At 51.2% G+C, this 26,608-nt stretch overlaps 1 protein-coding gene across 1 annotated transcript; it reads left to right on the top strand.

Moving 5' to 3' along the window:
- The first annotated feature begins 327 nt into the window (after positions 1 to 327).
- LOC141964664 (Krueppel-like factor 5) lies at positions 328 to 26,608 on the top strand. The gene is made up of 5 exons (XM_074915328.1): positions 328 to 989; positions 16,098 to 16,145; positions 19,138 to 20,041; positions 22,839 to 22,898; positions 26,057 to 26,608. The coding sequence occupies exons 1-5, from the start codon at positions 825 to 827 to the stop codon at positions 26,233 to 26,235; spliced, it is 1,356 nt and encodes a 451-aa protein (XP_074771429.1). The 5' UTR covers positions 328 to 824; the 3' UTR covers positions 26,236 to 26,608.

The raw sequence follows: 26,608 nt of genomic DNA on the forward strand, positions 1-26,608 counted from the left end.
TATCTGTTTCTTTTAAACTTTTCCTTTGTTGTTGTTTTTTTTTTCCTCCTCAGGGTTTATCCTTTTTTTCCCTTAATTTTATTTTTGATCCTTCTCTTTTTAGTCCCCCGGGAATGAGAAGTGCGAGCAAGCAGAAATTTCCTTGTCTAAAAATCTGTTTTCGTGCAAAATCCAACCATTCGTTAGAAAAAGGCATTTTCTCCTTCAAAAAAGCCACTTATTAAAAGAACTAAAATAAATCCCTGGTTTCAGAGCAGGGGACTCAATCTGAGAGAAAGTTTCCCTGACGTGGGTTGTTCCGGCCCTTCCCCAGCCTCGCAGGTTGGCCCCAGCCCCAGCCGGGGGTCGGGGACTGGGGTGGCACTGGTGGGACCGCGTCCCTCCGTCCCGGTGAGAGCCGCTGTACCGTGCCGGGGCTGCCTGGGCGCCGTGGCAGAGCATGGCTGACGGCGAGGCTCCCGGACACCCACTTGCTCCCAACAGCCTTTTATGTGCTGGTGGCCCGGTGGAGGTGCCGGTGGGGCTGTCGGCGGGAGCCTGATTGGCTCGGCACGGCCTCGCCGCCGCTTCCAGGTTGGCGTTCCTCCTCCCGCAGCCCAGGTAAAGCTTCCCGCGACCCGGCACCTGGCCTCCCAGGATTAGCAACTCGCTCCAGCTCGTCTCTGCCTTCAGGTTTTTTTTTTTTTTTTTTCCACTTTTCCCCTCCCCTTCCTTTCCTCCCCCCCCCCCCTTTTTTTTTTTTTTTTTCATTTTTTAAAATATTTTTTTTTTTCAATAAGACTTGTTTTCCCCCTGGGGGAGCGGGCACACGGGGTACGGGAGGAATGAGCAGTGGGCTGGTGCTGCGCACCCCGCTCCCCGAGGACGCCTCGGCGTTTACGCCACTGAAGCCCGTCACCATGTCGGGGGAACCCGGCGAAGACACCCCTGTCTTTGAGGACATCAAAGCCCCTGCCCGGCCCCTGGAAAACCCGCCCGACCTGGCGCAGGTAAGGCGGAGGCCAGCGGTTTGCCGTGGGGCAGCAGGAAGGGGCCAGCTTCGCCTGCTCAGGTGCACGGAGACTGCTAATGCCTCCTACGAATGCAAACATGGGTTTTGACTTAATTCTGCTTTGTTTTTCCGCTCCTTGCTAAAACACCTCCGTTGCTTTGTACGCTCGTGCTTCCCCCTCCGCCAGATTTTCTCTTGGGCGTGTTGGGTTTCATTTTTTTTTTTTTTCCCTCTTGCCTTTCTTCGAAACGCCCCGTCTCCCGTTTTGGAGGAGAGTCTGGGTTTTGCTCACTCTCCACAGTCGGGGCTCGGTTCCTCTCCCCCAGGGCTGGCAGGTGAGGGGGTGCGGAGGGGCTCTGTGCTGCAGCCAGATCCCTGGGAAGGACATGGGCAACAGGATCACTGTATCTGTGTGATGGGGGGGCAGGGGAACAGGAGGTTATTTTCTATTTTATTTTATGATATTTATTTTTTCCACCGCCATGGTGGGGAAGGAATGCTCCTTGAAACTCCCTGGCGGCATCCCCCCTGTGCACACTGTAGATAAAGATCCGGATAAGCTGCTTTGGGGTGTTGCTGAACGTGTGTCCCTCTTGTGCATGCACCCTTCTTGCATGCCCACCCCTGTCCTGGGCCACGGCAGAAGCACGTTCAAGCCCTGCGGCCCATCCCAGGCAAGGGGGCAAGGCTCCTTGACGGTGTTTTGGGTGCCGGACCCCTTGTTCCACCGTGAAGAGCCTTCAGCTGCTCTTCCTGGTGGGGAAGGGGGTGGGTCAGGCCTGCTCCCACACTTCTACTGCAGTTTCGGCCTCTTTTCCCCCTGGGAGGAATAGGGCGAGCTGGGGCATGGGGTGCCCAGCTCTGCCAGCGGCTAATGATTAACCTCGCGCCCCACGTCTCCAGCGCCATTTTGATCAGGATGGGAGGGCGGCTCCGGCCCCTCTCTCCACGGCTGCCCTGCAGGGACCCCCTTGTCCTGGTCACCATTCCTCTGGGGACCCCTGGGAGAGCATCCCTGTGGTGGGTGGCTACGGTATGGCATGGGGCAGGGGTTGGGGCTGTGAATCCACTGCCTGCTTCCCCTCTCCCCGCGGCACTGATGCCCCAGGGGCCAGTTTTGGGGCTCTGTCCTTCAAAGGAAGGTGGGGAGATGAAGGCAGCGTCTCCATTGCCGTACTTCCATATGACGCCCTGGCGATCTGGCATCCGCAGCAGCCACACGAGCGGTGGTCACAAATGTGAGGGTCAAAATGGGGGGAGAAGGCTGTGCAGCCCACTCCTCCTTCCTCTGCAGTGGCCCCGGCTCGGTGCTTCTCCCCATAACCCCAAAGCCCCTGCCTCTCTGTGCTGGCTTTGGGTGATTTATCTGAAGTCGGAGGGTCTGGTGGTAGCTCTTCAGAAAGGTGTGGGTTATCTCTGGGGCCTGTCCCCGGTGGGAAAGGGCGGCAGCTCCCTGTTTGGTCTGGGGGGAGGGCGAGGTTTGCTTTCTCTCTGCCTCTGTAGTCCCGGCTGCTGAGTGGGATTAGGCAGTAGGGCTGGTGCTCGCCCCACACCTCGGCCATGATCATGGGGGCAGATGGCCAGTGGTGCCTTCTGTGCCACCTCTCATCCTCCTCGTGGGGGATGTGGGGATGCAGAGCCCACCCACGGTTCAAACACCTTCATCCCACAACACCATCCTCACTGCCCTTTAAAGGGAAGAAGAGTTTCCCACCCTGTTTAGTCCCTGGGGCCATGCCACCCCACTGCTGGTTTGCTCCAGGGTGGAGGCAGCTGAGGGGGGGGCCTCGGGGGTGGCCGATCAGAGATGTCATCCCTTTGCCATAAGCCCATCCTGTGTCCCTTTATGGACAATGGGGTCCCTGGAACAGGGGCTGGAAACCTGCAGGGCTGGAGCTGAGTACCAGCACACCCATGCTCGGTGCATCACCCACTCAGCCCCCCACAGCCGTCTCAGGGCTCCTTTGCAAACCCACCCAGGGTGAAGCGTTATGGGTGGCAAAACTCTCACAGCCCAGGGCTGGACCCCACATCTCCCAGGGAGTTTTCCATGTGTTGGCCCCTTTTCTCTTAACAAATGCCAAAGACTGTGGTCGTTGCAGAAGAGATGCTGAAGAAACTGCCGTAGCTGGAGGGTGGAAAAGCTGGATGGCTGCACGTCGGGAGGGTGTTTATAAGAGCAGTTTGACAAGACTTATGGAAAAGGCTATGACCTGTCAGAGCTCTGGCACTGGCTCTCACCCACGGGGCATTTCCCGCTGCTCCAACTCTCCTGACTTCTGTCTCACTGATCTCAGGCAAAGAAAGGAGTAAACTCACAGCTAATCTCTTTATCTTGCTGGTTGCAAAGCCGTCGTTCCCCCCAATGCCCCCCCCCCCTTTCACAAATTGCTTTTCAAACGAGAGTGGAAGGTAAGAGCTATTTGCTGTTGAAAATTTTATTCTATCCAAGTTAGGTGGAAAGAGATCCTTTGTGGAGTTGATGATCAGTTTTTCCCTTTTCTCTGCCTTTCCAGCTGTCCTGCCCCAAATTAAAAAATAAACAGAAAGGGAAAAGAGGAGACAAAAAGACTTCTGAGAGAAAAGCACTTTTCCTTTCTGATTTGAGTCAGATTGGGCAGAAACAGAATTTTCCCTTCTAAATCTCAAGAGGCTGTTACTAGACGGAGGGTAAAAATAATAATAAACCAAAAGCAAGGCATGTCCAGGGAAGCATTTCAGAAGAGGAGGAGATGGTCCCTTTTTGTGGCTGCCAGATACCCACTGATGAGCAAGGAGGGGGGGCACTGGGGCTCATCTGTTGCTCCCACTTTGCTGCCCTTTGCTCTCCAGGTCTGATGAGCCAAAGCACCTCCTGGGCACATTGTTGTTACCTGGGGCTGGGGAACCCTCCTGGGATCATCTGCTGCTTGTCAGATGAGTGACTGTGTCCCTCTGGGCTGGGCTTGACCTCATGGTAATGAGCTACCCCAGGACTGACAAGTCCTCTAAGCCACCCTATCCCTCCTGAGCTTCCCGGAGCCATCTGTGGCCTTATGCCATGGTCTCCCTTGAGTGTCAGTGTGGTCCTCAGTGGTGCAAGCCCGATTCCTGCCTTCCTGTGAGAGCTGTCCCTGGGCAGACAGCTGTGGTGGTGGAAAGTGAGAGGGTGAGAACAGACCCAGGTTTCCATGATCTGGGAGCTGTTTCTAGAAGGAAGGTTGCCTGTATAGTTGGGAAGGAGGTGGCACTTCCCTTGCTCCACTCCCAACATGTGCAGGACAGGAGCTGGCTCCTAATGAGCTTTCCTGCAGTAGTGAGGAGCACGAGGTGCTGGTGAGGTGGAAGGCATTAGCGCTTCTCTCCATGGTTGGGTTTGCTACAACTAAGGGGTGGGGAGAATGGCCAGCTAGCGGGGGTGTTGGCCCTGCTGGGTGCAATTACCTGTCCTCGAGGATTGCCTGTCTCAGTGGGTTGTACCGGCCATGAATTGAGAGCTGCTGTCTGATGTTGGAGGGACACCTGGGTTTTCAGCAGCATTAAGTGAGGTCAGGATCTGGTGAAGGAGCTGCTGAGAAGAGAGATGGACAAAACCCACAGTCTGTCCCCTGGTTTAACCCCTTGCCTACTTGTATCAGGAGCCCCAAGTTGCGTTGTGGCTGGTGAGCACTCAGAGGAGACAGAGGCTGTCATGGGTGATGTGGAAGGTCCTGGTGAGTGTGGCTGGGGATAACCTCCAGCCAGCTTGTCCTTCATTGCCTTGCTTTTCTTGGGTGGGCTATGCTGCTGTAAACTGCGAAATGGTAGCAAATGGCTCCCCTGGTGTCCTCTAAGCCCAGTTCCTACCCCACAGGCAGTTTCTCACCCCTGTGCTTAGTGCACCTCCCTTCTGCTCTGCCCAAGGGCTGGGTGGGGGGCTCACACAGGAAGAAAAGAGCTCCGGCATCTGGGAGGTGCTTGAACAGATTAGATGGTATCATGATGGTGCTGTTCCCGGAGAACTTTTCCTGGCACTTCAGATCCTCAGTACTGCAAACTGCGTTTCCCAGATCCTTTCAATGGAGTGGATGTAGGTGCCATGGTGTTCCTCTAACTTTATTCTGGAAGAGATTTTGCTTCTGGTAGCACAGGAGAAGCTGGGCCAAACATTTTTAGGTGTGCTCCAGCTTTCTGGACAATGCAGGAGTCATTTCAATCCTGCTCTGTCCCTGTGGGGTCTGGTGTGCTGTGTCCTGCATCTCATGGGTCTGAGCCCCTTTGGCCACATCTTTGTTATGAATGTGGCTGTGCTGGTGTGATAACTAAACGGTGACTCTCTCTCGGACCAGGGATGGGTTTTCCTGCTCCCTGGTAGTCCAGCAGGAACCAGCCCAGCCCAGTTGGAACCAGGGTGATGGGTCTTGCTCATACAGATGTGGTTTGCAACAGGGCCAGGAAGGAGTCCTGCTCTACTTTATTTATTAGTAGAGATGTAGAAGTCCACAACACAGCTGTCAAGGAGTGATTAATTTCATTGGGCTGTCAGGAGTTGCATGCAATGAATGAATTCAGCTTTTCTGCAGAGCAAGGGAAATGGTAGCTCTGGGTCTGTAATGAAATGTTGACATCTTGTTGTGGCTGGGGGTGGCTGAGCCTGGGCATCTTTCTGCAGTTTAATGTCCCTCCTTGGGTGCTCAGAGGGGACTGAAAATATTGTGTCCTCTCCCAGGGTCCTCCTTGGGCCCAGCACACTCAGGAGAAGAAAGTCACACTGCTGGATGTGGCCCCATGTACGGGGACACCACAGACATGAGCTCAATAGGGTAGTGCCGGTTTTCAAGGTTGTGCCTGTGTTTGAGGACAGGCTTTGAGCTCGTGGTGTTGCAATGCAAAGGTATTCCCCTGCCTATCTCTGCTGGATCATGATGGTGCAAGGGGACTATGCAGGCTTTGCACCGCCACATGTCAGACAAGCCGCGACTCACAACACTGTCAGGAGCCACGTGCTGCCTTCAGTTCCTACCCATCCTCTACTCCACCAGCTGAGCAGGGAGCTGAGCTCAGGCCTCTGCCAGGATCCCACACTTAGAACTGTGCAAACAGGCGTGGAAATGGAGCAGGCTGATGTGATCTGCTGAGGACTCAGGGACTCAGTTCTTTCTTCCTCTTTCTGAGCTGCTTGGTCCATGTAACGTGTTTCTGTGAGCAGTGTGAAGTCACAGATCTTCACTCATTCTTGGGTGGCTGGGATGTTCTGCCCTCTGGGATCCTCCTGGCTTTGCAGAAGCATTCAACAATGTCCATGCATTCCACAGAAGTGTGCAAAATACATTTTCAAAAGGTGCCATCAGCCTGGGCAGGCTCAAGGGGTGTGCAAAAACAGATTGGTGATACAGACATGTCAAGTTAAACCCTGGACAAGGAGAAATGGGCTTACTTGATCCCTCTCAGCACAAGTCAAGATGGTGGGTTGGCAGCCAGCGGGGCTGAGCCCTGCATGGCCTCTGGCTAGAGGGATCTCAGGAGGGAGGGATCCTTTCAGGCTGTTTTGCTTTGGGATCAGCTGAAGCCTGATGCTTTCAAGACCAGCCCACAGATTTGCAAGTCTGATGGGCTTTCTGTCTGGCAGGTGTCACACAGCCACGAGAAATGAAGTCACCAGAAAGGACTAATTTGTCCCTCTACTCCTGCGGGACAAGCCTCAGGGAGAGTCCCCAGGCAGGACGCCCGAGTGCCGCAGCCCTGTGTCAGGGTGGTGGTCTCACTGCAGATCAGATCCTATTGTGGGAGCAGGTCCAAAGTCAGCGGGGAGCTTGCTACTGCTCAGCAGGCTTTGGACAAAACCGGTGTTACCGGTGAGCCAAAGACCGGGAAATTTGGGGGATCTCAGCCACAGCATTTGTTATTTTATTTTTCTTAATCCCCCAAACCCACAGACTTCCCTGTCTGTGTGCGTGTGTGCACGCAAGTGCTGCTGGAAGCAGACAAGGTGTAGGATGAAATGGCTTGGCCGAACTTTGAGCTTGCTGGAGCACAATGGCTTTGTCTGGGTGGTACAAAGGCTGATTGTTCTGCTTGGGGGAAGTTTGGCTCAGCAAGGTGGGGAGCAAGAGAAAGGGACAGTGCTGAGAAAGAAAAAGATCGCAGGTGTGCTGTTCCTTGTCCTCCTGTGCAGCCCTCACTGGAACCTGTTTTCCACTTGCTGACATGGAGTAGGTTGCAAATTAGCTAGAAAAGCATGTTGTGGGTAACACTGAAAACGCAGGTATGTATGGGAGGAAATGAGCAGGGGACTCCGACTCCATAATAAATGCAACGGATTTCCCTTTATCACTCTTCCTGAACGGTGTGTGGGAAGCAAACACAGTCATCTGAAATTACTCACGAAGGTCTAGGGTAATGCATTTCTGGCCGGTGCATCATCAACTGTGAATTTTCCCCTCTCAAACCTGTTTGGTCAGCTACCTACGCTATTTTGTTCTCATTCCCTGGTCCAGTGAGTTCTTTTATCTAACCCATCCACTGCAAATAATCACACTTACGAGCGTCTTGTTAGCTGAGCCCCTTGATTAGAATATTTGCTTTTCTTGTGCTCCATTGGTGAATTACATGAGTCACAGGGTACAGTTGGTGTTTGGGGATTGGATAACTAATGTTTATAATTCAGATGTTCTCAGAACTTGAGCTAGCACGAAAACTCTCAAAAAACCCCCATGGGCTGTTTACCACATCAAAGGGGTTCAGCCCCTTCCAAGCTCAGATTGAAACTCAAACAAAGAATCTTTCATTAAGTTCAGAAATGCTTGGAGAATTCTTTGAAAATTATTATTTTAAAATATTTTTTTTAGTGTGATGGGGACCTTCAACTTTCCACTAAAGACAGGATTTGCAAGTATTAAAATGCATTTAATGACCTTGCTCTTTGTAGTATTTCCAGTACAAGCAGGAGAAGAGAATGGCAAGAAATTGGTCCCAGTATAGCTCGTCTGAAAATGCAGGTACTTATCCCTTGCAGGAGAAAAGAATATTATCCATCTGTTATCACATCTGTCACATCAAAGGCAATTTGTTTCATGAATCTGAACCCAACCTGGTGAGGGCAGAGATACCTGGGTACCTACTCACCAGCCAATACAGCCCATCATTTTAATGCTGCCTATAGAACATTACCATTTTCCTGCTACTCAAGGACAGTTTAGGGATCTGAACCCAGGGATAGCTGAATATATTAAAATTAAAATCTTTCTTGCAATGAACAGAAGGTTTGATGGTGTTCTCTAAAATGTGGAAATGACCCAACTTTGTTAAATTGAATGGAAAAATTAGGGCATCTCCCCTTCCCAACTGATCGTTCAAAATGCTGTTCTTTTAGAACACAGCGTTTCATTCTGAGCACTTTTCAATATTTGGTGTTTTTGTGGTTCTGTGTCATGCTTTTGGGAGAACTCAAAATCATCAGCTTGGCTGACTGTTTGACATCACCTTTGGGACACAGCCCTCGCATTTCTTAGGGGCTCGCAAACCCCAGGCTCCAAAATGCTCTGGCTAGAGCTTCTTCAAGGCTCAGTGCCTTCTCCACGGGAACTATCAACTGCCTGTGCCATAATCAGTCTCCCTTAACTAACAGCAATTGGCCCTTCATTTATATACCGGCTAAATGTGGAAAGAGGCAGTTTAAACTGAAAGGGTGGATCTTGAGGAAACTCTTTGAGGCTTCCTGCTCTCAGGCTAACAGAGTGGCCCTCCTAGCAGCAAAGATGCCAGGAAATACACGGGGTAGCATGCATGGCAGGAGGGGCTGCAGCAGACGGACCTGCTTCAGCATTCCCCTTGGTCCCTCATTCTCACAGTATCTTCTTGGCCTTGTACTGTGCTAGGTGCTGTGCAAGCTTGGAGGAAAGAAGTTGGCCCAAAGACCTATTCCTTCAAAGACAATGTTTTCATCTGCCTTAGGGTTTGTTTTGTTTTGTTTTGCCAACTGCTTTGGTAGAGGAAGTTGAGGGCCACAAGGATGGTGGGATTTGCTGTCCACACGCGAAACCTGACCTTGCTTTTCCCAGACGTGCACAGGGTACTGGGTCTGCCTTGCGCATTGTACTGGAAAGAACAGGCTTTTTGGCCTGTTTTATCGCTTGCTGAATGCCAGGAGGACTTCACAAGCCCCAGCAAGCAGAGGATGACTCACTCTGCCTTTGTCAGACCCTGCCCTGGGAATGTGCTGCTTTTCTTTTCTTCTGATCAGAGGAGACAAGGTGATGAGTGTGAGCTTTTAGATGGTTTGACTGAGGTGGAACAAATCCCACCCATAACCCAGCTGGGGAAGCTCCCTGTGAGCTGTAACAGCCTCTCCCATGTCACACTTGTTTCAGGACCCATGGCACAGAGGTGTAACCAGAGGGGAGCTGGAAGGCTCAAAGACAAGCCCAGTGCCCTGTGGCCATCCAGTAGCGAGAAACAGGTGGATAAATTTGTCCAGGTCATCCTGGGGAGTGGTAACACCTGAGAGCCACCCTCTTCTCAGATTCATGGGGGAGGGTGTGCTGGAGCTGAGGCTTGAAACCAAGAAGTGGAGCTGCGGGTGGACCTGCTTCTAGATGATGGTACCAGCAGGAGCTGCACAGCTATCCAAATTCAACTTTTGATAGCATGCATGCATAAACTGGGGGAATGCTTGAGTTACTGCATGTTTTGGCTGGGGCTGAAGTAACTCCAAGCCTCCTGATCTTCCAGGAGTTGAAATAACCTTAGATCATTTCATCTTTCCAGTAAAAAACCATCCAAATGGCTGGACCATCTCACACCAAAAGTCTACCCAGCTCAGCCTCCTGCCTCCAGTAGTGGGTGCCCACTTAGCCTGACAGAAAACCTCCAGTTGGCTTTGATGGGCTTGACCCCAGAAACAGAAAGTTGTGTATGAATCCATGATTCCCTTAAGACCTCATGTACCTCCCCTCCCACACTTTAAGAGAGCTGCCCTCCTTCCAGGGCAGAGCAGGGAGCAACGCGCAAGGAGACATGGCTGTCCCTGTTTCCCCACCTGCCTTTGGGCTCCATCCAGTGCTGAGGTTGCAGGCAAAAGGGGAAACTAGTGTGGAGCTACTCTACTGTCAACATGGGACCCCCCACCCTCATCTAGACCTGCCTAAAGGCCAGGTGGGCTGAATGGCCACTGTGTTCAGTAAGGCCTAAACTAAACTGGTGCAGCTGGGCTAGAGTTTCCTCCAAGCTCAGTGTCTACCCTGGTAGCTATTTTTCAGGCCATTTATGGCTTTATTTTTTGAAAGGTTTCTTCTTGCTCTCTTAAAGCCCGGTGGAGCCTGGCTACTCCAAACGGCTCCTCTTCCAGGCACTTGACCTTGGAATTGGATGAGGGTGTTTTTCCTGGTTTCTTTGGCCTTTGGGATTGCTGACTGTAGTGGCATGATTTCTGTGACAAATAACCAAGGTAGATTGCCTCTGAGTGAGTCTTTATCAGTTGTCGGAGGAAAGGAATAGCAAACAGAGTCAGCAAGTCTGCTGGAAATGTCGCTGCCTACTGGCTCAGCCGGAGGCCAGCCAATCTCCCAGCTGCCCACATCTGCCTTGATGGTGACTCTTGGCCTCAAGGAAATTCCATGTTTCTGAGAGGTGATAATTACCTTGGGTAGTTCAAACACAAGGGCAGAAAAGAGTACCCGAATAACCCTCCAGAGCAGCGTGGCTCAGATCCTGGGCCATCTCCTGGCAGAAACCTGGAGAAAGGGTGTATCTTTGTCCTGCTCCAGGAGCTGCTCTTGTAGGTGGAAAGGTGTGACAGCTTCAAGATGGAAAGCTAGTGGGATAGATAGTCTTATCCACGGACTCCGGAGAGAGCTTGCACAGAGACTTCACCTTAGATGCTCACTTTCCAGGTGGCCAAAGCTAGTGAAAATGAATCTTGCCCCACTGCGTGTAATGCAGACACAGCTGAATATTTTGAGGGCAGTACTAGTTTTCTGGAGTTGTTCCTAGCCTCTTTGAAATAGAGCAAGCAGAGGAGTCCATCCAGGGCTTTCTGCAGCCCAGCACCCACCTACATAAGCACAGAGTCTGGCTCTGTTGCCTGCAACGGTGCTTTGTTATTAACAGTGGCGAAACATTTGGCCCTGTGTGTACTTGAAAGGAAGAGTCCTGGGGGTTTCCTCTAATCCCGTTTTGCAGAGAGTTCCAGAAGACTTGAGGAACAAACAGAAAATAATGTCGATCGAGGTCAATATCAAAACCAAATGATCAGAGAAACAAATATTTACTCAGGTCAATATTTAACTAGGACACAATAAATGCTGATATTGAACCAAATCTGTATATAAATACAGTCTGTTTATAATGTGTGCCTTTAAAGGGGTACTGCCAGGTACTTGCCATGGGTTTTGATTGATGATTATCCTTCCCATTGTTTGCTGATTCCCTTGGAGGCTGGAGTTTCATGCAGGTGCATGTATGAGAAAAAGGCTGTACTGCATAATCCCAGGGCCTGGGCAACTGGCACAACCGTTGTCCCCCACATGCCTGTGCTCAGGAAGGGTCCCTCATCCCGAGGAGGTGTCCCCCCTTGCACCTGGAGCATGTGCCCTGCCATTCTCCCATCCCTTGAACCCCTACATCACAGGGTTGTGCTGCTGGCTGACCTGCATGGGTGAAGCTGGCATTTTGCTTGCACCCCCCTCCCAAAATCTCTTCGCATCAGTGACCAGCACAGCGTGGCGGCAGGGGCTGGCTGTGAGCAAGAGCCCAAGACCCAGCTGGGAAGGGGGGGAGAGGACTTGATGCCTCCCAGCGTTGCAGAGCAGGATGGGGGGGGGGGTGTGCGGCCAGGCCAGGACTAGCACAGGGCTCGAAGCTGCCAAGTACTGAAGAAACTCCTCCCCACTGCCACCCCCCCCCCCCCACCCCCACCCCCACCCCCCCGGCCTTTCCCCCTCAGCCGCTCCCTCTGCCAATTTTACAGGCTCATTGCCTGTTTAGCAAACATTGATTTCTCTCCTTGTTCTCTGCTGCTGCCCGTGTGGTGACAACATCTGATGTTTCTATGGCAGTTTGTTATTTATCAACTTCAGATTAGAAAGAGTTTAATCATGGGAAAGACATGTCCCGCCTCCTGCTTTGACAGCCTGCAGTGCCTAGCGCTGTTCTAACGATGCTCGCGGTTAATCGCTGGCAAAATGGCATGGTTGGCTCAAGCGCTGTTTTTTTCTGTGTCCTCCCAAGAAATGTTTGTCTTGGACTCTGCATGTATTGATCGATGTCCTGATAATGCCTCACCCTGCTTTTGACAATATCTGAACGAGGGATAGAGGTCTCCAAGGCAGGAGGTTCCTCCAGGATTTGTGAAATTTGGCAGATGGTAGAGGGGGAAGACTCATGTCAGCACCTATTAGCCACAGGAGAATCCACTCTGGGGGAAGCAGGGCTTCATTGTCTGCTGTCTTCATCGAGTAACTGGCTTGAAGGGCTGGGCTTTTACTGATTTCACAATGCTGGGTGCTTCACAACATACAGCTCTTTCAGAGGCTGTTGAGGTTATCTTGCCCTCCAGGGAATTTTGGTCTCCAGGTCCCAGGTTTGCATGTGCCAGTGCTGAGTGTAACACGGTCCTGCTGGTCCAGTGACACAAACTGGTGTCCAATGGCCTTGCCTGGAGTGGACAGAGTGCTTAGTTTAACACTTTTCCTCTTTGGCTTTTTTTGGCTTTCTTTTCACAGGCATGTTCAGAAGACCCTCCTCTGTGGTCAGAAATAGATACTAGGACTTTGAGGGGAAAATATCACAGGAGTTCAGTGCTTTTATTGTATCAAGGGCTATACTTATTTGCTTTACTTTCCTGGCTAGACCAAAGATTCCAGTTTGGACACCTCTAAACTCACAGAAGTTTTGCTAACGTCTGCTTTGCCTGTATTTCCCCTTTGCTCACTTTTTGCCTGAGCCACTGACCTATGATGGCTGCTGGAGCCCTTGTCAATGCAGCCGGTGGAGTCTGGGGCATGCCCACCTCCAGACCTTGTCTCTCATCCTCATCTCTGGTGATTGCACTCATGGCATTGCTAGTGACTATAGGGGAAACTAAACCACTGAACCCACTGCAGACCTAGTGGCTCTTCAGCTCGAAGGCCCCAGAGGCTTTGTCCATCAAGTCATGGTGTGTATCTCTCTTGCAGTATTGAGATGAACTGAGCTCCCAGGCTATGTGATACATCCAGTCCTTCTCAAAAAGGCAAGAAAATGGTTAATTCCCTGCCTGTGACTGGCAGACAGGGAGGAAGGGATGGGGTGATTGTTCCAGATCATTGCTGTCTCATGTGAGCCCACCAAAGTGTCCTCAGCTGCCCTCAGCTGCCTCAGGCAGGGCTGCAGCCTGCTGCCAGGACTCACTTGGGACTGGCCAAGGAGTCTGCACAGACCCAGTGTCTATGGAGCTTCCTCCTGGTGGGGCCTGCTTTGAGCACAATTGCTCTCTTTGCATTTGTGCTGCTCACCATGGCAGGTCTTAAATGCAGATGGCTGGCAGAGCAGAGGGTTTTGTTGGTCTCCTGGTGTGGTTGACCCCAAAATCAGGGATCTAGAAGCTGGACCACCGCTTGCAGGCTCAAGCACTACCTGTGAAGGAGCCTGAAGTATGCAGGTGCTTCTGAAGCTGTTTCTTCCAGTTGATGGGGGTGATGGGATGCAGCTTTCAACCCCAAAACCCTTGTAGCTCTGACCTGGATATTTAATGTTTAAGCATCTCCTCATGCTTTCAGGCATGAAGACCACACGGAGACCAGTGGATGTCCAGGGATGGTAGCATCCCCAGCCTGTTTGGCACTTGTTCTCTCAAGGCCATGTAGCTCTCTGTTCTATTGTGGCCTTGCAAGGAATATCCTGCATTTAAATGCAACTCCCAGAATTGAGTTGAACACCCCCAAAATGGGAAAATGGAGTCCATTGAGTTGGTTTTGCTGTTTTTCTGTGAGAGGGAGGAAAGCCTGCGTTGGTTTCTAGCCCTTGCTGATCTGACTGACCAGCCTGACAATGCGTGCATGACCCCAAACTGGGAGGCTGAGAAAAGGCTTTACCACAATCTTGATGAACTGGAGAAGTGGTAGAGGTTAGGGTGAAACCTTGTAGTTGTGGAGAAGAAAATGGGCACACTGGAAGCAAGCAGGCAGCAGCAGCTTCATGAGAAGGATGCAGAATGAGAAGGGGTCACAGGCCGGTGCTGAACCAACAGAGGGCAGATAAATACTGTTCTGGGTTTTGGAGGTAACTTTTCACCTTTACTTGGTGATGGAGGACTGTGGCCTATTTTGAGCACTGACCTTGGAGAAAGGATCTGGGTGACAGATCTGAGAAGAGCTCTCAGCGCTCTGTGGAAAGCTGGGGGGAATCGAGGCAGGAGAAGAGGTATGCAGGACATTTGCAAGCATGCTGTAGTGCATACAGGGAATGATAAAGGAGATTTTAAGTTCTGGCAAAGTCTTTCAACCTTGGAGATTGCTAAGAACAGGAATGGACTAGCTGAAGTCAAACTGCAGAGAAGATCCCTGAGGACCCTGCTGCTGGGGTACCTGCTCCTGGGACTGAGGAGGTGGAATTCCCCCAAGTCCTCTGTCTGTAGGAGCCTGGCAGTAGTGTGACGTTGAGATCTTTACCTCTGAGGGGCTGAATCTAGCTTGTGGTGCTGCCACACTTCTGTCAGGAAGCACCATCTTCTGAGCCCTTGTGGTATGGCTGAGGCTCTTCCCGGGGAAAGATTCTCGTATCCTTGCTCTTGCAGATGCCATGGCCCATGGCACGGGGAGATTGTTAAATGAGCAGAGGAGAGGATTCTGTTAGATTAGCAGAGGAGAGGAGTTGTGTCGGAGGCCCTGGGCATGCAGCTGAGTATGGTGTGTCCTGTCTGTCACAGCACCTCATGGTGGGTGCCCATTCCAGGTGGCGGGTTCTGGGTCTACAGCAAAAAAACCCTCATAGATGACTTGAGTGAGTGAGTGTTGCAGGCTCAGCACCTTGATGCCTGCTTTGGTGATTTCTATCCAGTTCTCAGGACACAGCATGAATGTTTCTGCCTACGCTAAGGTAGAGCAGATTGGTAGATGGGAGCTCCATGGAAACTGGGAGAAGTTGCTGGTTTGACTGGGCTGGAAATCTCTGACAGTCTTTGCGCCATGCCTCAAAGCCTCCTCTGGAAATCTCTGTATTTCTCAGCTATCGTTTCTTTCCCTGTGAGAAGCCCAGAGTTCACCAAACCTTGCAGCCAGGACGAGCTGCTGCCCAGATTCACCAAGTGGCTGTCCTCCTTGGGCAAACTCCAAATGCTGTGGCTCTGCCCCTTGGTGAGGGCTGAGAGATAAAACCAGAGACTGGCTCTGTGGGCTGGGAACTGAGTCCCTGCTCATCTGCGCAGCGGGCTGCTCTGTCCCTCCTCCCACCCCCCTCCGGGACAGGTGATGTTAAACAGGAAAGAAAGATTGAAAAAAAAATAAAATCCCTGTTAGTGAACAGACAGAAGGCGATGTCAAGGCACAGCCGGTTCTGCTCCCACCTCCGAGCAAGAGGAAAGTGGAGGTCATCCCTGCACAGGCTGGGCAGGCTGAGCCCTTGCCTGCTTTTCCTGCGGCCTCCGAGCCCCCGTCTCTGTTTCTGCATGTGAAGCCCGAGTCTGGGAGCCACTGGGAGGTGGGCAGCGTCCTCCTGTGCCATGGCCCCGGGGTGGGCGCTGAGGGGAACCCCACCAGGCTGGGGCAGCCAGGGCACATGCCCAGGGCAAAGATGGCTGCCGCCCAGCCCCGCCCACAGTGGGGATGGCCTTCAGGGCTGGCTCCAGCCTTCCCCTCACTGCTGGTCCTCCCGGCCTGCAGGGGGCGACACAGCGCAGAGGGGGCTCTGGCTTTGTGTTGTCTCCCAGCAACCTCTGGCTGGCAACCGCTGGCTGCTTCCATGTCGGGGATGTCGGGCGGGAGGAGGTGCTGGTGATGGTGGTGGGGACCTGCTCGATGACAGGGCGAGCAGCTTGAGGCCATGGGGGCTGTGAGGGGCTAGGGGGAAAAGGGGTGAGGCTCTCCATGGCCCGGGGCGGGTGGGGAGGCCTGCGAGGTTGTGTCTGGGCTCCGGGAGACGTCGCCTCACTAACCCAGCCCTGTCTGCCCCACAGCTGCACCCTATGAGGATGGAACAGCGGATGCCGCCGCTCATTCTCGAGGTGAAGTGCTTTTCTTATTCCTCCCTCTGCATGCTTGTGCCCCCATTGGTGACAGGTACTGCTAAAGGCCCTAAAAGATAGAGCTGGGACTTCCCCCTACACACCCAGCCCCAGTGCAGGCCACCCACATCCACTGCCGAGGACATGGCAGCGCCTCCGCTCCCTTCTTCTGCCCCCGATCACCATCCATGGTGTGTTCCTCCTACTCGTGGTGTCTCCATCTGTGTAAACCCCCTGGGTGCCTGTGTAGCTATGTCCTTCGTGGCTTGTGTGTCCCCACAGACTGTGAAAGGAGCTGTGAGTGACAGCCAGATAGAGACACCTGCATTCAGGACACTTGAGTTGGATCCCACTCAGACACATCAGCACTTAGTCATCCCAGTTGTGCTGACTGTAGGCTGAGGTTTTGGATAGAACATTAGCTGGCAGGTGCCTATGGAAATGGTGTGGTATTAGGTGTCAGCACCCAGCACGAGCAGTGCTGGATCAGACTAGGGTTGCTAGGCGTTTCTGGGCTACAAACAAACAAAGAGCCCCTTTCTCCCTCTTTGAAGGATGCTGGGGCCCTCAGGGTCACGTTGGACCTATGTCACGATCAGCAGCATTGTAGCAGTCTGGATTCCAGCGGAGTGGGGCACACACCAGTGGGGCTGCATCTGAGGACAGGGCTGGTATCCTCTCCTGTCCAGTGAAAGCCCATTTCTTTTAACACCCCCCTTCCCCAGGACCCTGGGAATGCTCAGGATGAGAAGTGGATTTATCAGGCTTTAATGGACAGGAAGAAGACTTTTTTGCAGATAGAGGCGGTTATAAGAGAAAAGGAGGCTGGGAGGCACCAAACAGCAGGCCAGGCAGCAGACAAGGGGAGTCTGCCTGAGAATGCAGGTTTTAGATCTCAAATTAGGGCCCTCCATACCTTTCTACATTTAATATACCTGCCTAGTCACCTGCCATATAAGGACCTACTGGCGTTGTGGAAGGGGAGACCTTCCTTGGGGAACTGAGGGTGAGAACGTTAAATGCCAGAGATAAGGGAAAGTGTAGAAGTAAAAGGCATCCAACGCCTTCCCCCTGCCCCCACTTCTGGCAAGTGGGTCATTTCATTGCTCAGGTATGTCCGGCATTCATAGCCTCCGGTAGTGCCTAGAGCAAGCTGACTCCCAAGGGTAACAACAATATGCCAGTGTGGGTGCACAGGGCAAGAGCAGGCAGGGTTCAGCACCAAAGCATTGGCATCATTCTTCCTTGGGCAGGAGCCAAGCTGGACACTGCAGGGGGGAGCAGAGAGGAAATCAGGGTTTCAGATTGAGTTGGGGGTCTCTGGTTCTCTCCTTGCTCCCCACTGATGCCTTAGTTTTAAGGTATGCCTGAGCAAGGGTTTCCTCACTGGAGCATGGAGTGGTGGGGTGTTGCTGGAGGCAGCACTGCCTTGAGCAGAGGTGGTTAGGTGAGGACATGACAGAAAGTGAGCTTGTAGTGCCAACATGTAGCTTCCTTTAATGAGAGCAGGGACTTTTCGGGGCCTGCGCATTCGGTGAAGACAGATAGGATTTACATCACAGTGTGTACACACACTAGTGCCTTGAGCACATCCTAGAAAATGCAGTCCCAGTGCAGTGTAGCACTTCCAAGTCCAGTTGCTCTGAGCTTCCACCTGTGTAGAAGAGGGTGTATCTGTGGCACGTACCTGTATTTGGGTGGAAGCCAGCTTACCCATGTGTTGCCAGTATGGCTTGCAGAGGTGCAAAGGCTCTTTGAATTAGCTGGAAGCACAAAGTGATATGTTTCACTGGAAAGGGCGAGGAAATCTCTTGGGTCCTGTCCAGCTTTGTTAAGAGCAATGAAGTTGTAGCAGGGATGACTTTGGCCCATTGCACTCCAGTGACATAGTTCAGAGCTGTAAAACTCTCGGCTCAAGCGTGCAGGGTGTGGGCTGAGATCAGCTTGCTCTCCTGAAGTGCGCTGTAGGCACTGCCAGGGAAACTTGGTGGTTTTGCCAGCTCCTCTACATATGAATGAGTCTACGAGGGCTTTGCAATGAGCTTGACACATGGATAACCACATAATTAAAGACTGTAGCTTTATAGAAGAGCATTAGGGCTGGTATCTTTAACCACAAAAAGCAGAACTTGAGTCATCAAATGCCAGGGGATGAATTTCCTAGTGGATTGCTCCATCAGGTTGCTGAATTATTGGGCCTGGATCCAGTGTGATGCTGCATCAGACATGAACCAGGAGAGGAAGAAACCTGGCAAGTCATGATTGTCTGAGCTAGAGGTCCTGTTAGCTTGGAGAACCCAGACTTGTAAGAACAGCTCAACAAAACTAGAGCTAAACCAAAGGTTAGGTGAGGGCTGAGTCACTTTACCAAGACAAGACATTAATAGTATGCCTGGCAGTTTCCAGTTTAGGCTCACAGTCCACTGAATTGGTGGCAACATCACTTAGATTTCTAGGGCTATAGCCCAAATTATTCTCAATTAATTAAAGATATTGTCCTAGAATATTCTCAATTATTCCTAGAATAAAATGCAATGCATCTCAGGCCATTGAGTTTAGAGACCAGAGTCAGCATGTCGAAGGTGGGCTGCAAATCCAACATGCCCAAAGGCATGAGGCTGAGTGGAGCAGAGTTTCTGATTTTATCCCATTTCTAGTGTTAAATTTTCTTGTTTGTGTGACCAAAGCTTTGTACCTAAAGCTTGGCTCTTCATTATCAGGCTATATTCCTCTCATAACTGCATCCTCTGCCTAGCTTACCCTTTGTTATCAGTGCAGATGGGTAGGAGGGAAGTGGGACAGAGGACAGTGATTCACTCCTGGAGAGTCTGGCTGAGTCAGAGACTGAAGCTAAATCACCACAGCCTGTGATGACTCCTGGGCTGTTCTTGCTGTTCTCTCCATTTCCTGCTAGCTTAAGTACTTGTTGAACCTTGGACTCCCACCTCCAGTGTGTCAAGGTCACTCTTCACTTGTCTATTTTTTGCCATAGGCGCGGTCCGAAATGGATAAGTACCTTTCAAATGAGGTGCCACCCATCCCAATGATACCAGACAAGAAGTACCGCCGGGAGAGTGCCTCAGTGGTGGATGAGTTCTTCTCCACAGAGAAGCCCACCTCTACGCCATACAGCGTGAACATCAACGTGATTCTGCCAGACACCACACACCTGCGCACTGGACTTTACCGGCCACCCAAACCCATGACACCATTCCCACAGATCAAAACAGAGCCTGGCACCAGCTTCTCCCAGCCCTGCTCTTCTGCCTCCGGCTCCACACAGACCCTGCCTGACTTCACCAGTGTCTTCAGCATGCCCCAGTCAGTGGCAGTGAACAACATCTTCATCAAGCAGGAGATGCCCTCTGAGATCCCCTTATCCACCAATCCACAGCAGTCCCAGCTTTACCAGATGCCTCTTGGCAATGGAAGTGCTGACATTACCACTCTGACATCCTCCTCCAACAGCACCACAGCCATCAACAGTCTCAGTGGTGTTACCATGTCCACAGGTAACACCATGTCCAGTGTGCTCCACAGACCTGTCCAGCCAGGAGGGCCAGTTAAGCAGTACCCACATGTCTCCCAGGGACAGGGAAACTTCAGCATCTCAGGGCAGTTCTACCATGCTCCAGGGGTGAACCTGCCCCCTTCACCCCCCAACTCACAGCCTGGCAGCCCAGAAAATCAACCAGAGCTCATCAATACCATCTCTCCCCCACCATCCTATGAAGCCACTTTTGGACTGAAGATGGTCCAGTCATCCCAGGTCCCCCCAGTCCCCAATGGCCTTGGGACCCTCTCCCAAGGGCACATTGTCATGCAGCCCCCTAAATATAACAGACGCAACAACCCTGAGCTGGAGAAAAGGAGAATCCATCACTGCGATTACCCAGGTATGCTCACGGTTGATGTACTGGCTTGGCTTTGCTGGGGGTGTGTGTGTGTTCATGACACACTGAGGCTGGGGGCTGCCTTGGGCCTCTGCAAGAGTTTAATCTGAAATAACTTTGTCTGCATAATGAAGGGAGCTATGGAGCTGGGTAGTGAACCCCAGGGAAGTGGGGTTCCTACCACCACCAAGGGAGTAGAAGAGGTTGATTCTGCCTGTGCTAGCTGATGCCTTTTTCTCCCCTTCTTTCCCCCTCACACTCTGGCAAAAGCAAGCCTGGCTCTGAGAGGCAGAGAGCTCCTGCCAAGCACAGGGATGCTTCTGGAAATCTGCTGCCTTAGCTGCCTGTTTTGCTTTGGTCTTGCCTAACCCTGAGCAGCCACATGCTCTCCACAGGTGAAACCACGCTGTCTTTCTCACTGACCTTTCCCACTCTCCCATAATGTGTGGCAAACCATCAAATAACGTCCATAAGAAGCCTTTACAGTCTTTTTTCTGTAGCCCCAGTTCTCTTTTTCCAAAGATGCAATGAGCGGAATATCTCTGTGTTGCTCCCTTCAGTGGCTTCATGTACTGCATCAGGATGGTGTGGAAAGGCATTTCAGGGTAATGATCAGCCCAGAGCTGCAGCTGTTCCCCGTGTCACCTCATTCCCATGAGCTTGTCCATCTTAGCAGGAGGAGATCTTGAAGGGTTTCCTCCACTGTGCACAGAGAGCTTGTGGGACCCACAGCTGCAAAATCTCATTCATGCTGCGCAGGAGAGAAGCAATTGTGTCACTAGTGAGAAAGCCCAATGAAACCGGTGTCAGGGCTTGAAAATCACCAGTCCTTGTGCAGGGACACACACCTCCCACTTCCTGGGCCAAGCCCCAGCCATTGAATTGTTGGGGATTAGCAAACAGTTTTCCCATGGGGGTGTGTGAACTGAGGAAAGTAATTTCCTAACTGCCTCCTGCAAGATTTATGTGCTCTTTCCGTGGCACAAGAGTGGCTGTAGTAGGTCAGCCCAGAGGTCCGTCTAGCCCAGATCCTGTCTCCAGCAGTGACCAGAGGAAGTATATAAGAATAGGACATGTTTAGAGAGATCTTTCTGTGCTTAGACCTTCCTACCCTCTGGCAGCCTGCAGATAAGGGACTTTCTGATCCAGAAGCTGCACCCATGTTCTTGTGGTTAACATGTTGTGCTGAATTTTTTACCTTCTGCTGGTCACAGTGGGAGACAGATTAAGGGTGTAAGTGGCCCACTGCTCTGAGACAGACACCTCCACTCGTGTCAGAACTGGTCTGAGCGAGAGTCTCATGCTGCAGGATGCATTACGAAGGCGAAGCTCCCTGTTTTCAGCAGGATTTTGGCCTGCATAGGAAGGCAGGAACACATCTGTGGTGCAAAAAAACCCCAACCGGCACTGTATAAACACTGGGTGTCTCGATAGTGTGTACGTGCAGAGACAGAGGAGGGCTTCTTCTAATCCTTCACACTGAGGTTCAGTTAGAGGTGAAACCAGTCAGGATTGACGGCAGGGGCAGAAGGTCTCACTGACGTGGTCTGCGTGAGGAAGCGACAGGAGGCATGCTGAATTCACACCCGTAACTGGATGAACAGGGGAGACCTGTTTGCAAAGCCCCAATTCAAGTTTCCAGGTGGTGGCCCCAGCACTTTTTCCTCCGTGTGCTCATGGGGAAATGAAGCTCGGCCATGCCCTGCTCTGGCTTCTCTGTGCTGCTCCCTCTGGGTTTGGAAACTGCTCTGGGTGCCTGGCTGGCTTTGTTTCCATGCTCAGCAGGGAGGCAGTCCTTGGTCTCACGCATACTCAAGTCCCTTTCGAGTGTGAGGGACCTCTGAGGCTTCAGAGTATCAGAAGCAAAATTGAGCTGGGTCACCAAGCACTCTACCATGGGGAGGGGAAAGGCCGCAAGCTGTTCCTGCACTTCCTGAGCAGGACAGGATGGAGAGCAGATCTGCAAGAGGTTTCTTTAGGCTGTGTGGAAACACTGGAACAAAAGATATGACTATGTTGTTTATGCAGGTCATAAAAATTCAAATTTGTATTTTAATATACTTGTCAAAACACAATGAAGCAGGGCCATAAAGGCAGCATGAGAAGCTTTTCTAAGCTTTATCTAACTGAAATGAGGAACTAGCAATGATTTGAGAGGCCCATTGTTGGAATTTTTGCCAAAGTCATGGTATTTCTGTTAAGAGCCTTTCTTTGATTAAACCTGTTGTTGCTGATGTTCTGCCAAAAACTTCCCATTGGCTTTATTCTGAATCCTGAAAGCCAGGCAGTGGCTCCAGAGTGTACCTGGTGTTTCCTGCTTCCTGGAGCATTTTTACCACATCTGCTGGGGCTGGAACTATTACAAAATGTGTCTTCCCTCCAGCCTTGCAGTAGTGATATTGGTTACATCTGGAATCCAGAAAGACAAACGGCAGCACAAAGCCAGCAGCTAAGAGGGGTAAATTTAATGTTTTCATCCTGCCTTAAAGACCTGGTTGAGGAAGGGGGGATTTGAAAGTCTGTGCCTGGCTCTTCCCCCTGCCCCCAATTCCTAGCACAATGCCTATGGGTGTCAGGACTGTGTGGCAAAAGATGGAGTGTTGTAAAGGTCTATCTTGGAGAACAAACACTTCTTAGTTACTGCTGAAACAAAACAGGTATAGCGGGGCTTATTTGCATACTGTTACTCAGAGTGCTTTTCAGGCTTGCTCTGTCCCTAACCTCAAATACAAATGTTCTGGATTTGTTTGAGCAAGGGCCCCTTTCTCTCAGGGAAGTTGTGTCTTTTCTGTTCTTGCAGGTTGCTCAAAAGTTTATACCAAGAGCTCCCACCTGAAGGCACATCAGAGGACTCACACAGGTAAGATCACCACATCTTCAGGAAACTCTTCCAGCCCACCCTTCTTACACTCTGTCTGTTAATGGCAGTGATAATGTAGTTGAGATGATTACCTTAATCTAGGGTGGTTATTGGGGTAAGGAGCACAGTTAAGTCTATTGATGTTAATGTTAAAAAAAGTCCAGTGATTGCACTGTTTTATAGCAACTGTGCACTAAGTGTGCACTTGCTTGCCTTTTGGAGGGGTGGAAGTTAGGAGAGCTCTTGGAGACTCTTGAGTTGATGGATTGGGAGAAGGAGCTGCCCCCAAAACCTCTACTACTATGAGCTCTTCCTTTGAGATCTCGCAAATCCTAGCCAGGTCTGATCCTGCTCAGCCTACAGAAAGATTGTGTAAAGGCATGTGGTGAATATCTGTGACCTCTGAGGAGGCAAGGGCTGTCTTTCGTGTCAAGTGTCCCTGAGATTCCCAAGGAAGGATTCCTTGTGTACCAGCCACACAGATCACTCACGCCCAGTGCTTGTCCCCTTAGCAGCTGCCAGTGGTGTGTCACTGGAGCTGCCGAATACAGGTACAGAAGGGCTCCAAATACAGGTACAGAAGGGCTGTGCCCTCACTCTTGAAGGCAAAAGTGCCGTGGGCTGCTCTTGCTGGTGTAGACAGGGTCACTAGTACAGAGGAGCTCCCACCACAACCAACTTCCCTGGGGTAAATCTAGCTCAGTGGCATTTGTGCATTCAAGCACAGGTCTCACTAAGGCATTTATTATACCTGAAACTTTATCAGATCCTCAGGTAGTCCAGGAACCATCAGTGCCCTCATAAATCTCTTTTATAGAAGGGCTGATCTTTACTGAAAGCAATTAAGCTGGCCCAGAGTTCACTTTTCTTTTTTATTAAAAACGAACAAAACCCATCCTGAGGCTGGGAATCAGTTCTTGCACTTGGCTCTGTTCCGTTTTCGTCTTATCAGTCCTTCAAACAAGCCAGCAAAGAATTTTTCTTTGTGCATGAGGTACAATATTTTTTTGGCTGGGCCTGTGTAGGAGCAGGCTGAAGAACAACACGGAAGGGGTGGAAGAAAGGAACAGGAAGGACATTGTCCCAGCTCTGCAAGCTGGATGGTGATAACCATTTGTCACAACAGCAATCTGTACTCAGGGCTATGGTAGGGCTATTGCTTTAAAATGGAAGTATTTTTTTTCCGTTTCTGTTCAAAGCACAGGTCTTCGCTCTCTGCCTAGAGATGTGACCCATCTGAGGCAGGCACCATCCTTACAAGTCACAGTGTAAAGATGAATCCAGGCAAACTTGGGCAGTTTTTCAACCTAATAAAATGCAGTAATTTTTCCAGGTTTCCCAGTAATTGGGCTGGAAATCCAAGTCTGTTTGCCTCCTTCCACCTCACTTGCTGTAAGAAGGAAGGGCAAAGGGACAAAGGAGGATGTGACCTGAGTGGTCAAGAAAACCAGTAGTGTTGTGGGGTGGGTAAAAAGAAGGGAATTTAAAACAGAGAAGGGTTAATCAAGCTTTTTCTCTCAATTCCTCGCCTGATGGCAGCTGGGCTGAGAAGTACATGATCTCTAAGATCTTTTCTTGTGGTTTGTCCGTTGCTATGGGCTGGGCTGTATTCATCTCCTGGAGACACCATTCATTTCCTGGGTGCCATTGTGAGATTAAATATATAACCCAGTGGCTGATCACCCGCCTCCCGGGGGCTGGGAATGCCAGTTTGGGTCCTTTGTTTGAGCTTGCCCTGCCGTGCTGTCCTGGGAGATGGAGCCAGCTCATGGGACAATGGAAAGCATTTTGTTTCTATCCTGGAGATCAACCTGTTATTGTTTGAAACTAAAGGGCCTTGGTAGGGTTGACCCAGCCAGGTCACCTGGCTGGGACAATGTCTGTAGCTGCACGGTGCAAATCCCGCCTTTGTCTTAGCATGCTAACGCAAACCCCGAGATCCCCAGCATGCCATAAAACATCCAGCGTGCTGCTCGTAAATTGACTTGAAGTTCTATATTTACCTGAGCCATAAAAAATGTACCCCTCTCCTCCCCATGGTGCAGATCCCAGGGGCTTTTTGAGGAGCAGGATGTGGTCTTGGTGCCCTGTCTTTCATATTTTGTCTGGCGTGTGCAAAGACACTGTAGATCTTGCTGTGGCTGAACATGTTCTGTTTCTTGGCCAAATGCACCGCCTGCCTAGTAAACAGGCTGTGGGGAGGAACGGCCTTTCACTGGGAAACATGTCAGAGCACGACACACATGCCTGTGCATGCATGCTGCATGTGTACGTGCATTCATGCCGTGATGGTGCGCTCAGCATTTGGCCGATGAAACGGTAAATATTTGAGGTCGGGAAAGTCAGCACATTCCCTGAACTCTGCCTGCTTGTTCAGGCTGTTAAGAGCGAGGGCTAATATTTGAGAGCACCACACCCATGCGTGGAGAGAGCTGCAGCCAGGGTTCAACTCTACAACCTGGGCACGCAGGGAGTTGGAAGCAGGCACGGGCTTTTCCAGCCCAGTTCCCAGCTGGCTGAGAAGTTGCACAATTTAATTGATTTCAGTTTGGGAATAGGTGTGTATGGGCGGGAGGAGGGAGAGACCTGAGGCATTACATCACCCAAATGCTCTGAAGAAAACATGTTTTGTGTACAAAGAGCTGCTGCAGGGCTGAACTTTGAGGCAAAGAGTGTTAGATGGTGGTTTCAAAGATGTGAGACTTCGAAGAAAATTTATATGGCATAACCCCCTTCTTCCTCCTGTTGCCCTCCACAACTATATGAGCAGCAACAACTTTCATAGGAATTTTTTAGTTAAAAAAAAGACAGAAATTTTTTTAGCCAGAAACTCTAAAATCCAACCAGAACTTGAACAGCATTAGAAACTGAGCCTAAGAAAACAAAGGTGTTGGGGGGCACATGGTCAAGACTCTTGGCTACTGCAGCTCAACAATCTGTGGTCCCTTGGTGGCTATGGACAGCAAGTGAGCCCTGGTAGTGTGAAGCAGCAGCATGGCCACAAGCCCTGTTCTGCAGCAGGGCAGCCCTGGGCCTCCCAAAGAGGACGGGCACCTCTGAGAAGACGAGGTGGGTGTTTGGGAGGCTGGGCAGACGCGTGTCCGCGTAGGCTCCCATGTGGCGTGGCTGTGCCTGTGACCTGTGGCTCTTCCCCGCAGGTGAGAAGCCCTATAAATGCACATGGGAAGGCTGCGACTGGCGCTTTGCCCGCTCCGATGAGCTGACCCGGCACTACCGGAAGCACACGGGCGCCAAGCCCTTCAAGTGCCTAGCCTGCGGGCGGTGCTTCTCCCGCTCCGACCATCTGGCTCTCCACATGAAGCGGCACCAGAACTAGGAGCCGCCTACATTCACCACTTCTCCAAGAGCAGCTGAAATTCTTCTTTTCCGAAGAGCCTCTCCTCTTCTTGTACGTAGGAACAAACCCATACTGTGATCAACTGGCAGGGCAGGGGTGGTGGGAAAACCCCCTCTGCAAGTCCTGTCCCCAACTGTTTCTGGTTTTAAAAGAAATCTCATTAAAAAAGAGTTATAATTATAGACTGATCTCATGATGAGGCTCCCGGTGGCACTGGGGCAACGGACCTTGGATTCCAAAGGGCTTTCTTCAGCAAACCTGCTATTTATTTGACACTCAGGAGCAGCTGTCCTTCGTGTCTCAAGCTCTTTGGTATTTTTTTACCCCTTTCAGGGTGGTGCCTTTGGTGAAC

Source organism: Athene noctua, chromosome 11 (assembly GCF_965140245.1).
Source record: "Athene noctua chromosome 11, bAthNoc1.hap1.1, whole genome shotgun sequence".
Classification (NCBI taxonomy): Eukaryota; Metazoa; Chordata; class Aves; order Strigiformes; family Strigidae; genus Athene; species Athene noctua.